Source organism: Scophthalmus maximus, chromosome 17 (assembly GCF_022379125.1).
Source record: "Scophthalmus maximus strain ysfricsl-2021 chromosome 17, ASM2237912v1, whole genome shotgun sequence".
In the NCBI taxonomy this organism is placed as follows: domain Eukaryota; kingdom Metazoa; phylum Chordata; class Actinopteri; order Pleuronectiformes; family Scophthalmidae; genus Scophthalmus; species Scophthalmus maximus.
In genome coordinates, this window is record NC_061531.1 from 6,948,792 (window position 1) to 6,966,592 (window position 17,801).

The 17,801-nt window shown below is 43.8% G+C and overlaps 2 protein-coding genes across 8 annotated transcripts in view; both read left to right on the forward strand.

Moving 5' to 3' along the window:
* card11 (caspase recruitment domain family, member 11) overlaps positions 1–17,801 on the forward strand; it is a 31,337-nt gene that overhangs the window by 12,032 nt on the left and 1,504 nt on the right. For 5 of the 7 annotated variants that reach the window (XM_035616468.2, XM_047328318.1, XM_047328320.1 and 2 more), the window contains exons 20-25: positions 24–119; positions 317–434; positions 1,471–1,653; positions 2,266–2,387; positions 2,938–3,053; positions 3,589–4,683. In XM_035616468.2, the coding sequence (XP_035472361.1) occupies positions 24–119; positions 317–434; positions 1,471–1,653; positions 2,266–2,387; positions 2,938–3,053; positions 3,589–3,793 (840 nt within the window). In that variant the 3' untranslated portion in view covers positions 3,794–4,683. Of the gene's footprint in view, positions 1–23; positions 120–316; positions 435–1,470; positions 1,654–2,265; positions 2,388–2,937; positions 3,054–3,511; positions 4,684–17,801 lie in introns of those variants that run through there. The other 2 variants (XR_007029903.1, XM_047328322.1) reach the window with 2 other exon arrangements.
* Positions 5,522–15,909, forward strand: LOC118289449 (carbohydrate sulfotransferase 12-like). The gene is made up of 5 exons (XM_035616477.2): positions 5,522–6,211; positions 9,957–10,639; positions 11,119–11,271; positions 11,452–11,631; positions 12,702–15,909. Exons 2-5 carry the CDS (start codon positions 10,274–10,276, stop codon positions 13,248–13,250), a joined length of 1,248 nt encoding a protein of 415 aa, XP_035472370.1. The 5' UTR covers positions 5,522–6,211; positions 9,957–10,273; the 3' UTR covers positions 13,251–15,909.

Below are 17,801 nucleotides of genomic sequence, written 5' to 3' on the forward strand. Positions count from 1 at the left end.
GTTTATTGTTTAACTGCTCGCAGAGCAATTTACAGCCAGAAGAAGCCAACCCCTTGCCTGACCCTAAATCCAGCCCACGCTTGTCTCGAGCCAGCATCTTCCTCACTCAGATTCTACAGGTAATGTTCAGTGTCTGAGTCTCTTCATTGCAATGCAATCAGGAGCCTGCACAGATATAACCTCACCACCCTTAGAAAACCTTTTGGTCTTTTTCCAACAATAATGAGGAATGTGGCTTAATGTTGCATTTTACAAAGCTGCATATCTGGGTGCCTCTGAGAATAGGGTACTTATCTGCGTCTGTTTTGATATGTAGTTTGTCAGCAGGGTGGACATCAAGTACAAGCGAATGAACAGCAATGAGCGCGTGAGGCTCGTCAACTCAGGCAGCACGACACTACCCAGACAAGGCTTTGAGATGCTGAGACCAGAAGGTGGGTACAAAGTGACGCACGCAAAAAGGGCTGACGGAACGCCACGCGAGCAACCACAAGAAATGACTCGAAAAAAAGCTACGTGTTCCGTGTTTGCTGCTAGAAATTCACAGCTGAAAGTTTTGATGTACAGTTAAAATGCGGAAACACTCAACGTGGCGGTTCGACGGCGATCGCTGCTGAAACAAGCTTGATTTTCAGTTGTAGTGTGGGCGCTGAGTGAAGTTGAAACGCTGAACAGCAAAAGCAAAGTGGCACAGAAAGTACAAATGAACACACATCAGACTAAAAGTTGTTAGGTGTTAGATCAACAACCCTGATATAAATGCCAATGTGAAGATTTTCTTTCCCCTGCATGTTAATTTTGGGGGGCTGCATGGTGGTGTAGTAGTTAGCACTTTCGCCTCAAAGCAAGAAGGTTCTGGGTTTGAGTCCTGGTTCAAACCAACCAGGCCCTTTCTGTGTGGAGTTTGCATGGTCTTCCCGTGTATGCGTGGGTTCTCTCTGGGTTCTCCGGCCTTTTCCCACAGTCCAAAGACATGCAGAATGGGGTTAGGTTCATTGGAGACTCTAAATTGACCGTAGGTGTGAATGAGAGAGTGAATGGTTGTCCGTCTCTGTATGTGGCCCTGCAATAGACTGCCGTCCTGTCCAGGGTGAACCCCCCCGCGACCCTTAAGTGGATAAAGCGGTTGACAATGGATGGATGGATGTTCATTTTGTATTTTCTGATTTTCAAACATGATTCAAGTTTCTCGAGAAAGTTATAAGGAAGTTGGACGCTTCCAAAAGAGTGTCCAGAAGAAGAAATATATGAAAGAGTGAATGCAATATGAACTTTAGATATATTATGTAAAGAAAGTTTTTTTATTTAATTGTATATGGTCCTTGAACACAATATGGTTTGTAAATGTTTTTTAAATGACTTAGCATTAATGACTTATCTCAAAATGTCTTGAATGGATGATCTGGTTAATAAAGTTGATATGTCTCTCTGTCTGTGTCTTTGTATGTGTGGTGACTTGGCTGTAAACAGATGCTGCTGACCCAGACAATGAGCTGAGCAGGAGTTTGAACCTGATTCCCTACAGCCCCGTCACCCCCCAGAGGACTCAGAGGAGGAGGCCGGTCCTATTCAGCCCCACTGCTCTGGCCAAGACCATTATCCAGAAAATACTGAACATGGGGGGAGCCATGGACTTTGACATCTGCAAACCAGGTCAGTGCAGGATGGGAATTGGCAATCCCAATGCAAAGCACGTGGTCTTAATGTATTTTACGAGGAATATGTCTACTCTGTGGTATGCCCCAGTCGATTCGCCTGCACTGTGAATCAAAGATGGGAAAGATAACAAGTAGTGTCATGGGGAAGAAGGAGAGGCAACGGAGCTACTACTGGGTTTCAGGTCAGGCATTGTGCCGCACAGTGGTGTAAATGTTTAAGAGTGTAACCAGAGAGACGGCAGGGGCGGGAGGAGTTCAAATCTCCATTTAGAGATATTTGTAATAAGAGTTGGTCGTATCGTCAAGCCCACAGAGAATCTGCGCTCCAGTCTCACGACAAACCGAATGCACCCAGGGCAGGTGGGGCCGGACAGAGTCAAAAACATCTGGCGAGACCAAGAGACTGTGTGAGCTCTTGATTATGTGGAGATTCCCCAGGGCAACAACCTTGAAAGTTTCTGTTCCTCCTGTGCTAAATGTGCTGCGGTGATCATTAACACGTGAACATGTTTTTTTTTCCTCTCTCTGTTTTATTGCTGAGACGTTCTCAACTAATTTTTTCGGAGTTTGCGTAATGTTCGCTCTCTTTTCTTCTCTGCCTGTACAGACACCCTGTCCAAAGACGAGTTTCATCTGAAACAGAATGTGGAGCCCTTTATTCACTACAAAGAGAAACAAGCCACATTTGAATGCATCACCCGAGAAAACATTGAGGCTGTTGCTGCCAAGGTCGGCTATTATTCACGAGCGTGCAGTTTGTGTGTGCGCGTGTGTGTGTGTGTGTGTGCGTGCACATGCATTTCCTTTCCTGTATGTCCTTATTTGTTTGTATCCCTAGATCCTTGTATCCCTAAAATGTCCCTCACAATTAGAAGGGTCGGCACCTGACGGTACAGTTTGAAATCTCACCCTCATGCATGTTATTGTTGCACAGAGTTATAGGCTAGCTGTTTCCCCCCGTTTCCAGTCTTTATGCTAAGCTAAGATAGGCTGCTGGCTTTAGCTTTATAGTAACCATGAGGGCAGTATCAACGTTCTCATCGATAAAACAAATAGGCATGTTTTGTATGTCACCCTGCTCACATTTTAGTTTTTGTTGTTCTTCTTAAATAAAAAGTACCACCCTGTGCTTTTAAATCTAATCATGGGGAAAAATGCATTCTGAAAAAGAGAGGGGGTTTTTTTTGCGTGATGCAGTATGTGAGGTGTTGTATGTGCTTAGTCGTGCCTGCGTGTGTCTGTATTTGCTTCCAAAGCTCCTCTTTCCGTGCATCACCAGGGTAAACACTGCCTGCTGGAGGCCGAGCTGAGCTGCGTCAAAGACCTGCTGCGGAGGGAAATCTACCCGATCATCCTCTATGTCAAGATCTGCGAGAAAAATGTCAAGAAGTTACGGTAAGGCCGGACAAAACCTCACCCACTCACAAGTTTACCCAACGCCTGTTGCCCCATGGCTGCAAACCACACTGCTTTTTCCAAATGCAAATTGCACAGCAATCCTTTCATCAGATTTATGAATCCAGGCAGGGGATGAGATTGGGCCAACTGAAGGACAAGTCTGCCGTTTGACTCTTAAACGGTTTTCAAGGCATTTATGTAGGAGGTTTACTGCACAATGAAATCCAGCAGCCCGCAGACAATAGGTCTGAACTTAGTAGCGGAACAAGAGCTTTTTCCTGTCCACAAAGGTGAGACTTGTGTGTCTTACTTAAAATACAAGTAGGTCTGTTAATGACATTGCCGGGTTTTGTCTTTACAAAGAAAAACAGTTTACCCAGTTTAGTCAGCGTTATCTTCTTTAGACATGACATCAAATCACACAAACCGCTTGTTGCACATTGTCTACGTGACAGATCAGAGATACTGGGCGCCGAACATCACCGCACTCACCGCCACAGTGCTGCTTCCTTCCTGTTTCCTGTCCACACAGGAAGTTGCCCCTGCGCATCGAGTCGGAGGAGGAGTTTGTCAGATCGTGTCGGGTGACAGAGAAGGAGCTGGAGGGCGTCCCCTGCCTCTACGCCAGCCTGGAGCCCGAGGCCTGGGCAGGGACGGAGGACCTCATCAGGGCCATCAAAGACCGAATACTAGATGAGCAGAAGAAGATGGTCTGGGTGGAGCAGGACCTCCTGTAGACAATCACACACACACACACACACACACACACACACACACACACACACACAATGTGCAGCAGAACACCATAAGCCAAAAAAACTCTTGCATATCATGCCTTTGTACTCCGGCTGAATAATGGACACTCAAATTGTTTTAGACTTAAAATGAATGGATTATATATTTTGTGTGCATTTCCTTGAGAGAAATAAACATATTGAAAACATAAATATGGTTATTATCTCCTTGAAAAGCACTACTGTGAGCTGAACTTTCACTTTCTGTCCTTCACCCGGGCCACACTGACCTCTATAGGCTACAGTAAGGTTTTCAAACTGTAAAAACTTAAATCAATACACACTGTATAAATATTATTTATTAATGAAAGTCTTTATTTGCATTTTCTCCTGAAATGTTACATAAATAGAGAGAGAGATGTAAAAATAAAAATAAATCATTACAATTTTAATAGAATAAAGTAAAATATAATTGAATTTAATATTTTAGAGAACTTTTTTTTTCATCATGGCCAACAAATGTGTAATTGACATATTTAAATACTAATCAGTATACTTTGTTCTGTTGTGACCCCTTCATATGAAGCAGTATCTCCCTGTGACCCCTTGTCACCAGTCGAATGTCTACATTTTGTGGGATAGTCAGCTATTCCTCTGATTTTATATTATTATTATTATTTTTTTTTTTTTATTGATTTTCTTTCTACCAGCATTTATCGGAAAGAATTGTGAGGATAACCTTTTTTCCTCTAATTTGTACAAAGGTGATCTTACAGGGGTCCTGACCCAAGGTTGGGGACCACTGATGTAAACCAATACAAGCATGTATACATAAACATTGATTTAATTTATTAGCTGATATTAGTCTGTGTATTAAAAGGCCTGTCAATCAATTGTGGAAGTGTTGACATTATGTGAGTTGAATTCTTGTGGGTGGGCTGCTTCGTGTCTTTGAAGCCCGTCTCTGAGACTCTGCACTAGAAGCTGACGGTCGCTATGAGTGTTTCACATGCAAATACTTTAGATCCAATGTGATGAGTAAACTCAAAAAACGGTGACTTTTCAGTTTGCCAGCATCGACCATCAGTCAGCTTAATAACAAAGCAGAGTAAAACCCTTTCAAGTCTGGAACGTGTGTTTTTTTACGCGGCGGTGTCATCCATAACACAGCAAACCTACGTGTATAGCCGTAAAGAAGGCCGCTCACTTCGACAAAAATGTGCGGGCCAGAAGGGGATTTAGAGTAACCTCTTTCATGAGGCTGAAAGATAATCCCATCTATGACAAGAGACACGGAGAGACAAATACTTATATCTGGCATATGCATTGCATATAGGAATCCCAAACCACTGCATCCACCTTACTCTATAGTCCCTGCCAGTGGATTTTGATCCATGCAGTGAAATACGAAGGCTGATCATTTCTACTCCTACCACACTGCATGTTCGACTTTTTGTTTTTTACACACAGTTTGGTTTGACAGAATGATGATTAGAAATGACAAACATCTCCATGGCAACTTCTTTTCCTCTTTTTTTTTGATTTTTATGTAATATTTTTTACATTGGTGTGCTCATGCTGTGTGTGTGTGTGTGTGTGTGAGTGAGTGAGTGTGTGTTGAGTGTGTGTGTGTGTGTGTGTGTGTGTGTGTGTGCGCGTGTGTGTGTGTGTGTGTGTGTGTGTGTGTGTGTGTGTGTGTGATCAAAACAGAAGCCAGGGTACACAGCTATATTAAGAATATTCATGAGAACGCAGCGATCAGAGTAAAATCAGGAGCGGGGGTTAACTAGGCGATGTGATGCTGATTGAAAGCAGATGGTGTGTGTGTGTGTGTGTGTTGTGCTCTGTTGGGGCGCCTTGCTACGTTTGATGTCACAGGATGAAAAGAGCTCAGAAATAACAGGATTTCAACCGCATCGGCCTTGAAGCAGCAAAAGCAACAGACACAGCCCCCCGCAGCCACATTTCCTTATTATCATTCTTTTGGCCTATTTCTTTTTTCTTTAACCTTTTTTTTTTTTTGGAGTGATTGTGACATTTGTATTTTTGCAGGTACAGCAGGGTTATTTTCAGCACACTGCTTCTGTGGGATGGAACCTGGAGGGAGGGAGGGAAGGAGGGAGCTGTCTACATTAATCATCCAACAGTGGAGACGTGTTATGCCGGAGTTGACCCAGAAGAGTGAATTTTTCCCCTCACGAGCTCTCTCTCTATCTCTCCCTCTCTCTCTCTCTCTCTCTCTCCCTCTCTCTCTGCAGAAACCGCCAACCGTCGAACTCTCGCGATACTTCGCGCGCTCGCGCTCCTTCTCTCGGGCGAGATGTATAAAAAAAGAGAAAAGGAGAACGGGAACATCATCATCATCAGGAGGCAGACTCAGCTGACGCGGCGCTGGTTGGAGGCTGTGGCCGCGGAGAGGAGGTGAGAAGGTCCCGTTTGTTTATCCTAACTCTTCTTTGTTCTTCCCTTTCTTTCTACCGTTATCACAAAAAGCACCGTGACAGGTCGCCCCCCCCCGCCCCCCCGCCCGGTAGCGACACGGGGGTTTCTCCCCGCCGTCCCTCCCCTGGGCTCCGCGCCGTGACTCCTCCGAGACGCCGCCAGGCAGCGTCGGGCTGTGCGCGGCAGCTCGTTGTGGTTGGGTTTTTGTTGTTGTTGTTGTTGTTTTGCTTTTGTTTCTCTTTCCTTCCCTTCCGCCCGCTGCTCCTCCTCGCGGTCCCCGCGTTCGTGTGGCCGGCCGCCCCGCTCCCCGCCACATGCCGGCAGCGCGAGGAACAGCCCGTTCAAAGGCGAGATTGTGCGCCGGTCGTCTGGCATCCTGCTGCGGGCGGGCAACAGGACGCATGTACAGTGGGAGAGAGTGTGTTTGTGTGTGTGTGTGTGTGTGTGTGTGTGTGTGTGTGTTATACTTGATGGAAATGAAAACAGAGACTCCTTGACATGATGTCGACACTGAGGGAGTAGAGACACGAGCATGTAGGTCAACACAGAACTGAGAAATGTAAAAGGGTCGGTTCTCCTCTGCATCCCAAAATACTCATTCAGTATTCAGCCTTTACTGTCCATAACATTCTATCTATCTATCCATCTGTCCATCCTTCTATCCATCCATCTATCCATCTGTCCATCTATCCATCTATCTATCTATCTATCTATCTATCTATCTATCTATCTATCCATCTATCCATCTATCCATCTATCTATCTATCTATCTATCCGTCCATCCGTCCGTCAGTCTGTCTGTCTGTCTGTCTGTCTGTCTGTCTGTCTGTCTGTCTATCTATCCGTCCATCCGTCCGTCAGTCTGTCTGTCTGTCTGTCTGTCTGTCTGTCTGTCTGTCTGTCTGTCTGTCTGTCTGTCTGTCTATCTATCTATCTATCCATCTATCTATCTATCCATCTGTCCATCTATCTATCTATCTATCTATCTATCCATCTGTCCATCTATCTATCTATCTATCTATCTATCCATATGTCCATCTATCTATCTATCTATCTATCTATCCATCTATATATCTATCTATCTATCTATCTATCCGTCCATCCGTCCGTCTGTCTGTCTGTCTGTCTGTCCATCTATCTATCTATCTATCTATCTATCTATCTATCTATCTATCCATCTATATATCTATCTATCTATCTATCTATCTATCTATCTATCTATCTATCCATCTATATATCTATCTATCTATCTATCTATCTATCCGTCCATCCGTCCGTCTGTCTGTCTGTCTGTCTGTCTGTCTGTCTATCTATCTATCTATCTATCTATCTATCTATCTGTATTACACTGAAAACAAATGAATAACGTGTTTTCAAATTAAATGTATTAATTGTGTTAACTTGTTAACTTTAAGTTGGAGGAACTTAAGTCATTTGCGTTACCAGCTTGGTTTTGGTGAAACCTTTTTTCAGTGCATATTGTATTTTATTACACTCCAGTTGATCCTATTATACTCTTGTGCTTGTGCATAAGAAGCATTTTACTATTGTTCATTGAGGACTAGTTCATTTTAACAATTCTAAACACTGTTTATTCTTTTACAACACATAACACTTCATTATGGTCATCGTGTGTTTTTGGATTTAAAAAAAAGTAGAGGGTTAGAATGGAGTAGGAGTATGAAGTAAAAATGCCATGGAAATACTCAGTAACTTAGTAGTACAGTCGTAATGTGTTTTGTTATATTCCACCTAGGGCTGCAACTAACTATCATTTTCATTATCGATTAATCGACAGATTAATCGATTAGTTGTTTGTCCCACAAAATGGTGAAAAATGTCTGTTGTGTTTCACAAACACCAAGATCGTGTTTTGTTTTGTCCACACACAATTTACTGTCATAGAGGAGCAAAGAAACCAGAAAATAATCACATTTGAGAAGCTGAAATCATTTAAATGTTGACCTTTCATAAAAACTAGTTGAACGGATTAACCGATTATCAAAATAGTTGGCGATTCATTTATTAGTTGATTACTAATCAATTAATCGATTAACTGTTGCAGCTCTAATTCCACCACTAACAAAGGTTAATACATAATATTTGCTCCCCCTCGCACATTATTGGATGGCAGTTGATCCGTTGGTGAGCAGAGCGGAGGAGGAGTGCAGAGGGGAATGATGATTTTCCATGTCAATGGTCCTCTCTTAGCTCCAGGAAAGGGGGAATAGCAGGAGGACTGTTGCACAAGAACTCCAAATTTAGAAGCCGTCGGCAACGACGAGGCACCCTTTGACTGCCAAACTCGGAACGGGAAGGAGAAGATGCACCTGAGATAAAGGTGTAATTAAGAAACGTGAACTGTGATTGAGATAAGCGGCGGGTAAGAACAGACTGTGTGTGTTTGTCTTCTAGACCGTAAAGTTCAGGAAATCGTTCCACGGGGTAATAAGTCTATTTTGCAGGCCGCATGAGCCTCGTGAGCTCTGGTGGGGTTTTTTGTGCACACAGGACGCGTCTCAGTAAGCGCTATAAAATATTTGCCTCTGGCCTCCTCTCAAAGGTTGGCTAACATAGGGGCTTTTATTACTTCAGCTCAGCATAAAAGTGTGCCAACACTGTACTGTCCATAGGCAGCCCGGCAGATGCAGGTACAGCAGGACACTTGTGCAGTGCAAAGCGTATATATGACTTCATAGTGTGCAAAGCCTCACAGCGCTCAGATATTTGACGACCACTTGTGATTTTTACTGCGGGGAGTGGGAGTTGGGTCAGCTCGGCGAGGTGAGGGAGACATTCACTGCGTGCCCTGTCAAAAAAAGCTGAGCTCAAGAAACGCTCCGACTCCTTCACTCCTTCACTCCAGTTAGTAACAGCAGAGCGAGAATAACACGCTCGCACACACATGAAGGATTTCTGAAAGAAGTCTGGAAGAGTTCACCACCGCACCGCATAGGTGCCTGAATAAGAAGGGAATCAAAGAGGCAAGGAATTCAGACATCCTCCTGAACACTTGCTTCAAAACCTCAGTCTATTATTATGTTTTACATTTAACTTGATTCGCTATTATAGTCCCCCCCCCCACTATACTGCTGAATTCTTCGCTTCTGCATGAGTTTGTCTGTTTGTCAGTGTTTCTTGATGTTCAAACTTTGCTTACAAAATTACAGATTAGAGCCCGACCGATATGGATTTGTTGGGGCCGATTCCGATATCGATATTTGGGATACAAGATTCCCGATACCGATACATAGGCCGATATGTATGTGTTTGTATATATTTAAATCTGTCAATGATTCTAAGATGGCGTTATCAAACCTTTATGACAAAGAAATGTAATTAGGTGCTTCATATTTTAGTTTAAGCATAAATTTGACCATAAATAACTATAAATTGAAAAAAATTACAAATACAAACAAAAAAATAGAACTTGAATTAAGAAAATAAACATTTATTTTAACCAAAAATGTAATCACAAATGCACATTTAAAGGCTCATATCAGTTGGCCGGTAACATCGGTCGGGCTCTTAACACATCGGCCGATACCAATATATCTGTGAAAGGCAAATATCGGCCGATATTTTTGGCCAAACGATATATCGGTCGGGCTCTCTTACAGATTCGTTCAATGGTTTGATGAAATAAGTTTTTTCTTTTTCAGGAATGGGAGCGGAAAGTTGAAATGAATAACGATGGTTTCCTCTCTCTTGTCTCTGTCTGCAGGCTGCTGCAGCCATGGAAAACAGCTGAATGTTGATCCACGGATGGCCAGTTCTACTCCTGCTGTGCACCAGCATCATGACAAGCCCATTCCCACCACAGACCGCTACAATGGCTGTTTATCCATCGCCATGCTGAGAGGAGAGCTTCTGGACCTTGACTCAGTTGCCATGGTGACCCTTTAGCAAGAACCCTGGCGATCACATGAACAGATCCAGGTAACAATTTCAATCTGCTGCCATGGCGATGCAGTAGAGACACCCCCTGTATAAGTCGTAAGCCTGTTGCTATGGTGAACCTGTAACAAAGCAACAGTCACCATGGGAACGTCCAGGATGTTCCGCATCTTCGTCGTGCTGGGCTCAGCCTTCATGATCCTCCTCATCATCATCTACTGGGACGACGTTGGCGCCTCTCATCTGTATTTGCACACGCCCGTGTCGCCGGGGCCAAAGATCCCGCGTCCCCCTGCCCAGCAGCGGCCTCAGACCTCTCGGACCCCATCCTTCCTCTCCGACATTGACGCCTTTGTCAACCAGTTCTTAGAACCGGGAACTGGTGAACCCACAGACCCCGCCCCTGTTGACACAGGCAACCAATCGGAGAAGGCGGAAGAGCGCTATGTCCCACGGCAGGAGTGGAAGATTCACCTGACGCCACTGGCAGCAGAGCTCCGGGACAGACAGGTTCATATTTGACATTATTATTCTGAATATTAATATCATTGATAATTGTTGTGGTAGTCAATGTTTTATAGTCCTTTCCCTCTGCAACATGATATATACAACATGATATGTGATATGTCATAAAAATTAATGATAGTTATGATAGGAACCAATTTCATGCTGGTATTGGTCCCTTAATAAGGACAAAACATAAACAGAACAAGTCAAAATATCTGTATTTAAGAGGGGGACCTTGCAAATGCAAAATATATATGGAATCTAATTGACTGACAACAGCAGCTACTCTGATTCAAATATTGTCAACTTGATACAATACAACGGTTATAATGGAAGAGAATCAATGAAGGCTTTTCAGCCTTGAAATATTGATTCATTTTCTTTTCTTTTCTTTCTTCTTTCGCTGACTTCTTTCTTTCTGTCTTCGCTCATGAACTTCAGATGATTTTAGTCGCTGATAATACAGTCGTGTGTTTCCTCAGGAGCAGCGGCGGAGGTTACTGCAGGACATGTGCTCCAACGACAGCGTGGCGTTTCCCGGCAAAAACCGCTCATTCGATGACATCCCTAACAAGGAGCTCGACCACCTGATCGTGGACGACAGGCATGGCATCATCTACTGCTACGTCCCGAAGGTACGCGAGTATCCGCGTTGGAATCTATTACATCAACCAGAAGCTGAAGCCCTCGGCTTTGGTTTTTCAGAAAAAATAAGACCTTAGTTACGCACTATTAGAGTTTTTTTTTTTTTTTTTTGTTTTTTTTTTAAGACTACCTGTTAACCTGACTGCGTATGTTTCCCCTGCCCCCCTCAGGTGGCGTGCAGTAACTGGAAGCGGATCATGATCGTCCTCAGTGAGAGTCTGCTGCAGGACGGCGTCCCACAGAGAGACCCGCTGACCATCCCCAGGGACCTGGTCCACAACAGTAGCATGCACTTCACCTTCAACAAGTTTTGGAAACGCTACGGAAAGTTCGCAAGGCACCTCATGAAGGTCTGTACTGTATTGTGCATCATGTGGTCATTTATAATACGGCCTAGCAGAAAACAAAATCATATCGTTGTCATTGACATTTACTGGCATTTCGTGATGCTGCATGGTGAGGCTTTGTGCACAGAATTGAAGAGCAGAGCTGCAACCGTTAATCGATTATTCGACAACTAAATGGATATGCAACTATTTTGATAGTCGATTAATCGGTTTAAGCAGTTTTTATGGAAACCTTCTCTGATTTCAACGTCTTGAATGTGAATATTTTCTGATTTCTCTGCTCCTGTACGACACAAACTGAATATCTTTTGTGTGTGTGGACAAATCAAAACATCACCTTGGGGTTTGGGGAAACACAGTCAACATTTTTCACCACTTTATGGCCCGAACAACTAATCGTTTTATTTGATGAAGTCATCGACAGATTAATGGGTAATGAGAATAACCGTGAGTTGCAGCCCTAATGAAGAGCTTCACCTCTTTGGTATTATTTTGATGAATTGTGAACTTGACTGTGCCAAAGTGAATGTGGCACCTGCTTTAACCGTTTAGTGCTGCACGACCAGAGATGGCTCCTCTAGATTGGCTTTTGCGTAATGTTTTATTTGGCGGCACTATTTCAATCTATCACTCTTATGCGTCACACCAAACAGCCGCATGGCTCACAGAGCTATTATACGCACAGAGACATTTTTGAGGCAGATACATCTGGCAAAGCATTGCACAATTACACCACTTCAGCATTTGGGGTTTAATATCTCTCGACTGACATGTTATGATGTCAGTGTCATATTCTCTTTCTTGTTCATTCCTATACTTTCATAAAAATGTTACTTTTTGAGACGTTTTTTTGGATTGAATTTCTCAGGACAGTTTCCTCACCTCACTAAACCATCTGCACCCGAATGCAGATGTCACTTGAATAAGAGAACATCTTGCTACAAAAAAGTCACACAGAGATCTGTTGTTTCTATAAGCTGTAGAGTAATCTGCCATGTCCTCGAGCATCTTATTATTTATCATCCATTATACTGTATGTGTGATAATGATACGTTATGTGTTAATGTTTGAAGGTGAAGCTGAAGAAGTACACCAAGTTTCTTTTTGTGCGGGACCCCTTTGTGCGTCTCATCTCCGCCTACCGGAACAAGTTTGAGCTGCGCAACGAGGACTTTTATCGGCGCTTTGCACAGGTCATGCTGCGCCGCTACGCCAACCAGCCAACGCCCCCCGCCTCTGTGGACGAGGCGTTCGCAGTTGGTGTCCATCCCTCCTTCTCCCACTTCGTCCAGTACCTGCTGGACCCTCAGACAGAGAAGGAGATGCCCTTCAATGAGCACTGGCGGCAGGTGTACCGGCTCTGCCATCCGTGCCAGATCCAGTACGACTTTGTGGGTCACTTGGAGACGGCAGAGGAGGATGCCGAGCACCTCCTCCGCCAGCTGCGGGTGGACAACGTGGTGGAGTTCCCCACCACCCACCGGAACCTCACGGCCAGCAGCTGGGAGGCCGACTGGTTCAACGCCGTACCCGTGGAGGCGCGGAGAGAACTCTACAAGCTGTACGAACCCGACTTCAGGCTTTTTGGCTACGAGAGACCCGACTCGATCCTCAACGAGTGACTCGATTTCCATGCGCATACAAAAAAAATTTCTTTTATGTAATGAAATAATCCTACACTCCTACCTAACAGTGACACCTCCCTTTGTTCTGGCCTTGCAGATCTGTTCTCCAGTCTTGTCTGCTCCACACTGAATGTCCACATCATTAGGGACACCCACTTCTCTAAGGAAGCACACACACAAACAGTGAAGCCAGGTAACAGCTGTTATTTATATTGTTTTTTTCTTAATGGAATCACGACAACAATGAGAAGCACACAAGTGAGAGTGGGACAGTTGGGATACGGCTTGTGCAAACAACAGGCGTCCCCAACATTTAGTGTAGTCCCAAACACAAAACTCCATACTCCGGTGTCTTACACTCCGAATGTCGATGTCACGCCCCACGCCTGCGATTTGTGATGTCACAGCTCTGTTGTGACCAGCTGTGGTGATCACACAGGCCTCGCCGAAGTGATGTCACAGAGCCGTGCTCCACGCGCGTGGTGTCACAGCAACCCCCTTCGGTTCGTGCCATCGCCGCAGACGTGGTGGCTTTGTAAAAAGTGGGCGATTTACTTAAACAAGGTGTCATTAGATCAGTTTATTATGTAGTTGCACTCCAGTGTTGGCTGTCACCTTAATTTATTTCCCGTTGTGCAAGTGCAATGTTTGTGTCAAGCATGATAGGGATTTTTATCAGAATCGTTTTATACCTCGTACACAGATCTAGAAAGATGTTCATGTATTACAGAACACAAAAATGAAGCCTCCTGCTCTATTTAAGACCAAGGTTCATTAGGTTCCATTAAATTTTATTCGCCAGGATCATTTCTGTTTGAACATTTTAGCGGCGTTTCCCGAGCATGCAGACAGAAACGCCACCCCGTTGCCCCGACACGCAGAAGCACAGCAGCTCCGGTAAACACTGGACCCAATAGCCAGTTTTGTTTCTGCTTGTCCTTGATCAGATAACTGGAGTTTCAACATTCTTCTGATGTCATCTCAGCCACACATCCACAGGTGAAGCCCCACCCTGGATGTAACCGTTTTTTATAAAGGGAACATTTTCTTTTAACAGTATTCGATCATCTTTGGGGTTTTTTTAATGCACAAACTGGAGTTGTTTTACGCGGAACTATACTGGAGAACCCTGGAGACTGCAGCAGTGCTGTTGCCCCCCCACCCCTGAATACGATGAACGGTTTTTAAGGGCAGCATCTTAATGGGATGCAGTGTTTTGTAGCAAAGAGATGAACGCATTACCCAAAGCCGACAGTGTTATTGAGTAGGTCAATGCTAATGCGTTGTTGTGAGCATACATCACTCCACAGGCTGGGTTGACGCAAAGCATTATAAAAAGCCAACCGTGAAGTCGGCGGGAGACGAAGCTGTGGTCAGTATTAACGTCAAAGTGTTAAGAGTCAGGCTCAGTCACGTCACGATATGGACACAGGTCGGTTTATATGATTTATATAACGAGCTGGATGAGAAGACAGTGCCTTCGGTTGCATATGTTTACACAGCAAAAATAAAAAAAGTATTTTTGTAGAAGGACTTCATTTTTACACAATACAGTGTGAGCTGTATGAGGCTGCCACGAGGTCCATTTGATATGCCGGGCCTTGTTTACGTTGTGCGTTTATTACTTGGGACAAAAAAGGGAATTACGGAGCCCTCCAAGCAGATGCGCCTGACGGTCCGTCTGGGGATTTGTAGGATTCCTGATACGGTGAGGACTTTTTTTATGCGGTCGTGTCTGGTGAATTTCTCCGCGTGTCCTTTACCACAGTGGACTACTGTGTTGGTCTGTTCTGTACCAGATGTCACGGACACGCTCTGCGCCACATTGTTCTGCAAGTTGCTTTGACGCACGTGTTCAGTCTGTGTTTACTCGGTGTGGTCTCGCGGCCTTTCTTTTCTTTATTCGTTTCCTGTGAGTGTGGGATGTTTTATCAGAGTGTTTTTTTAAAAACATTTGAATCAAACTTTCACTTTTTAATGGCTCAGTTCGCACATGAATTGGATATCTGTATTAGAGCATCAGCTTCTGTGCGTATGTCTGTTTTTTCCCTTGTGTCTGATTGTTCCATAGAAGGTTAATGCTAAGACAAAAAAAAGAAAACACGCCTCGTCATCCCACATTCCCACCTTACCAGTGTTTGACTTGCCAAGTAAACTGTATTTTCATATCTCTTTTGTATTTTCATGTTTTTTCAATTGTATTTTCTTTTAATTTTTTTCTGCCGCTTTTTTTCCCCCCTGTGCAAAGTGCAAAATGGAGTCATTTTGTCAGGTAAAAAAACCAACAACAACTGTTTATTTATTAACAGAATAAAACCCATGAGTGCATTCTGCTTTTGTAATGGGGGAATCCGTTTCAATAGGCCTTTGTTAAGAGTTTGGCTGCTGATGTGCATATATATATATAAATATTTTCATCCTAACAGATTAAATGTTTGTCAAAGCTGCAGCACCAAACTTTGTTGTACATTTTGACCTCATTCCACTTCCTCACATCAAACAGAGGCACACACCAAAATCTGTTTTTTGTAACACATGCATCGTTCCTTCTCCCATTCATGGGAAAAATGCAAACTCTTTATGCAGTGTCATCTGTACTTTGATGCCATTAATCATCTGGTCTTCATACTTGAGAAATAAAGATTGTGGGGCATGATGGAAGATTTATTAGTCTCTGTTTGTGCACGTCACTTGTCTCAAATGAATAAAAAAAAATGATCCATTTTCAGCTTTAGATCTATACAATTCATAATAGACTATACTGGCACTGAATTAATATTGACCTGCCATATTAGCATATTATCAGAAATTTTCAGAGAAAGGATTCATCATGGTGTTGTCTTAACAACGTGAGGACCGGGCAGTCGCATTGGTTCGTGTGGACTGACGTGAAGGCCTGCTGGAAGTGGGGGAGGCAAAGGTCCAGGAAACGACCATCAGTGGAGCACAGAAAAATCTCAACAGGAAATACCACCCATTTTAGAAATTTTAAAAATGAGGGCGACTTGTGGACGATTGAGCATGAAAAGTATTGTAAACGTGGCCACCACACACACTGGACACATGTAATACTGTTGTGGCATTGAAAGACACAAAAAAAATGACAATTCAGTTTTACAAAATGTTAATCTGGTAACCCTCATTCAAAGATGGACAGGATGAAGAATCATATTTGTGAAGATTTATTTAAAAGGGGGATGAACTTCATCAAGTTGTTTTCACCCCGTACCATTCCTCCTCAAATCAAGCCCTGACAATTGTATTTGGTGTGTACAAAACATCACACAATGCAATTCTTTTTAACATCTCCAAAGCAATGGGGACTAAACATAACAGGAACAAAAAATTCAAAAAAGGCTGGTGATGGAGGCTAAATTTTCTTCCCCCTCTTGGTCAGGAGCAAGAAAGTGACAGTAATGTTCAGTGGGACCCTGAGCCCACTTCCCATTTATTTTTCATCATATGTCTTATGTCCATTTCATGTAATTTTCTGGGGTGTCCTGTTCAAAACGATTCAACAGTTCATGCATGAGAATGAGATCCGTCTTGCCGTCAGCAGGTACACCTGCTTTATTGCTCCTCATCCTATCCATCCCTCCCCCCCAAAAAAGAGAGCCGATAACAATCACTGTAAAATAATGAGGGATGTTTTTTCGTTTCCTTTCCTTCCTCCTTAATTACTGGTAATCACAGACAGCAGACTGACAAAAAGAGGGCGACTGACAAAAACACCATGATGTGCGTTGTGCACTCTAAGGAAAAGCATCAACAACTCTGCCAAAGAAAACAATATCAAAATCTTAACGCGTAGCAGCATCATCATCACAAATACATGACAACATTATTCATCAGGAGCTCACTACTCGTATCTGGTCTTCAAATCAACATCAACATGAACAAATGCAAACATTCAAAACCCTTATGTGCCTCCACTGAAGACAGAGGCATTTGCCAGTGATCACTGCAGGTAAATCTGCAGCAGCAGCGTTTACTGTCACCACCTGACTGGTCTCTGATCAGTGTGTGGCTTTGCTGCATAGTGTCAGAGGGCCCCTAGGAAGGCTTCACTGCTCTCTTGTGGTGGAACCACATGACTTTTCTCCAGCTCAGCTCCTTCAGTCCACCACAGACCTTAAATGATCCATCCTATGTGCTCTATGAGTCATGTGGAGAGCAGGACAAGGTAGGAGAGAGTACAACTATGTGCTGCCAGAGCAGTTTTGTGCTGTACCTGACGATTTTACTTCTAATTGCTGGTTTTTTTTGTTGAAAAAGTAAGATGCTTTGAGTTGCAGGTCGGACAGCTCGACAGAGGGCTGACTGAGAGGGAAAGAGCAGGCAGCGGGGTAAGACAACGACATTATGAGCATCTACTTTCTTTATCGGACTGCACGCTGGGAAGTTTAGTGGAGTGGAGTGTGTCGGCAGGAGATCTTCGTGACATTTGGATTTCTTGGTCAGCATCTTAAAGCACAGGCGAGCCAGGTCTCTTTGGAAGGCGGACACTTACCGGATGGAGACACCTGTAGGGGGACTCCTCAGGGCAGG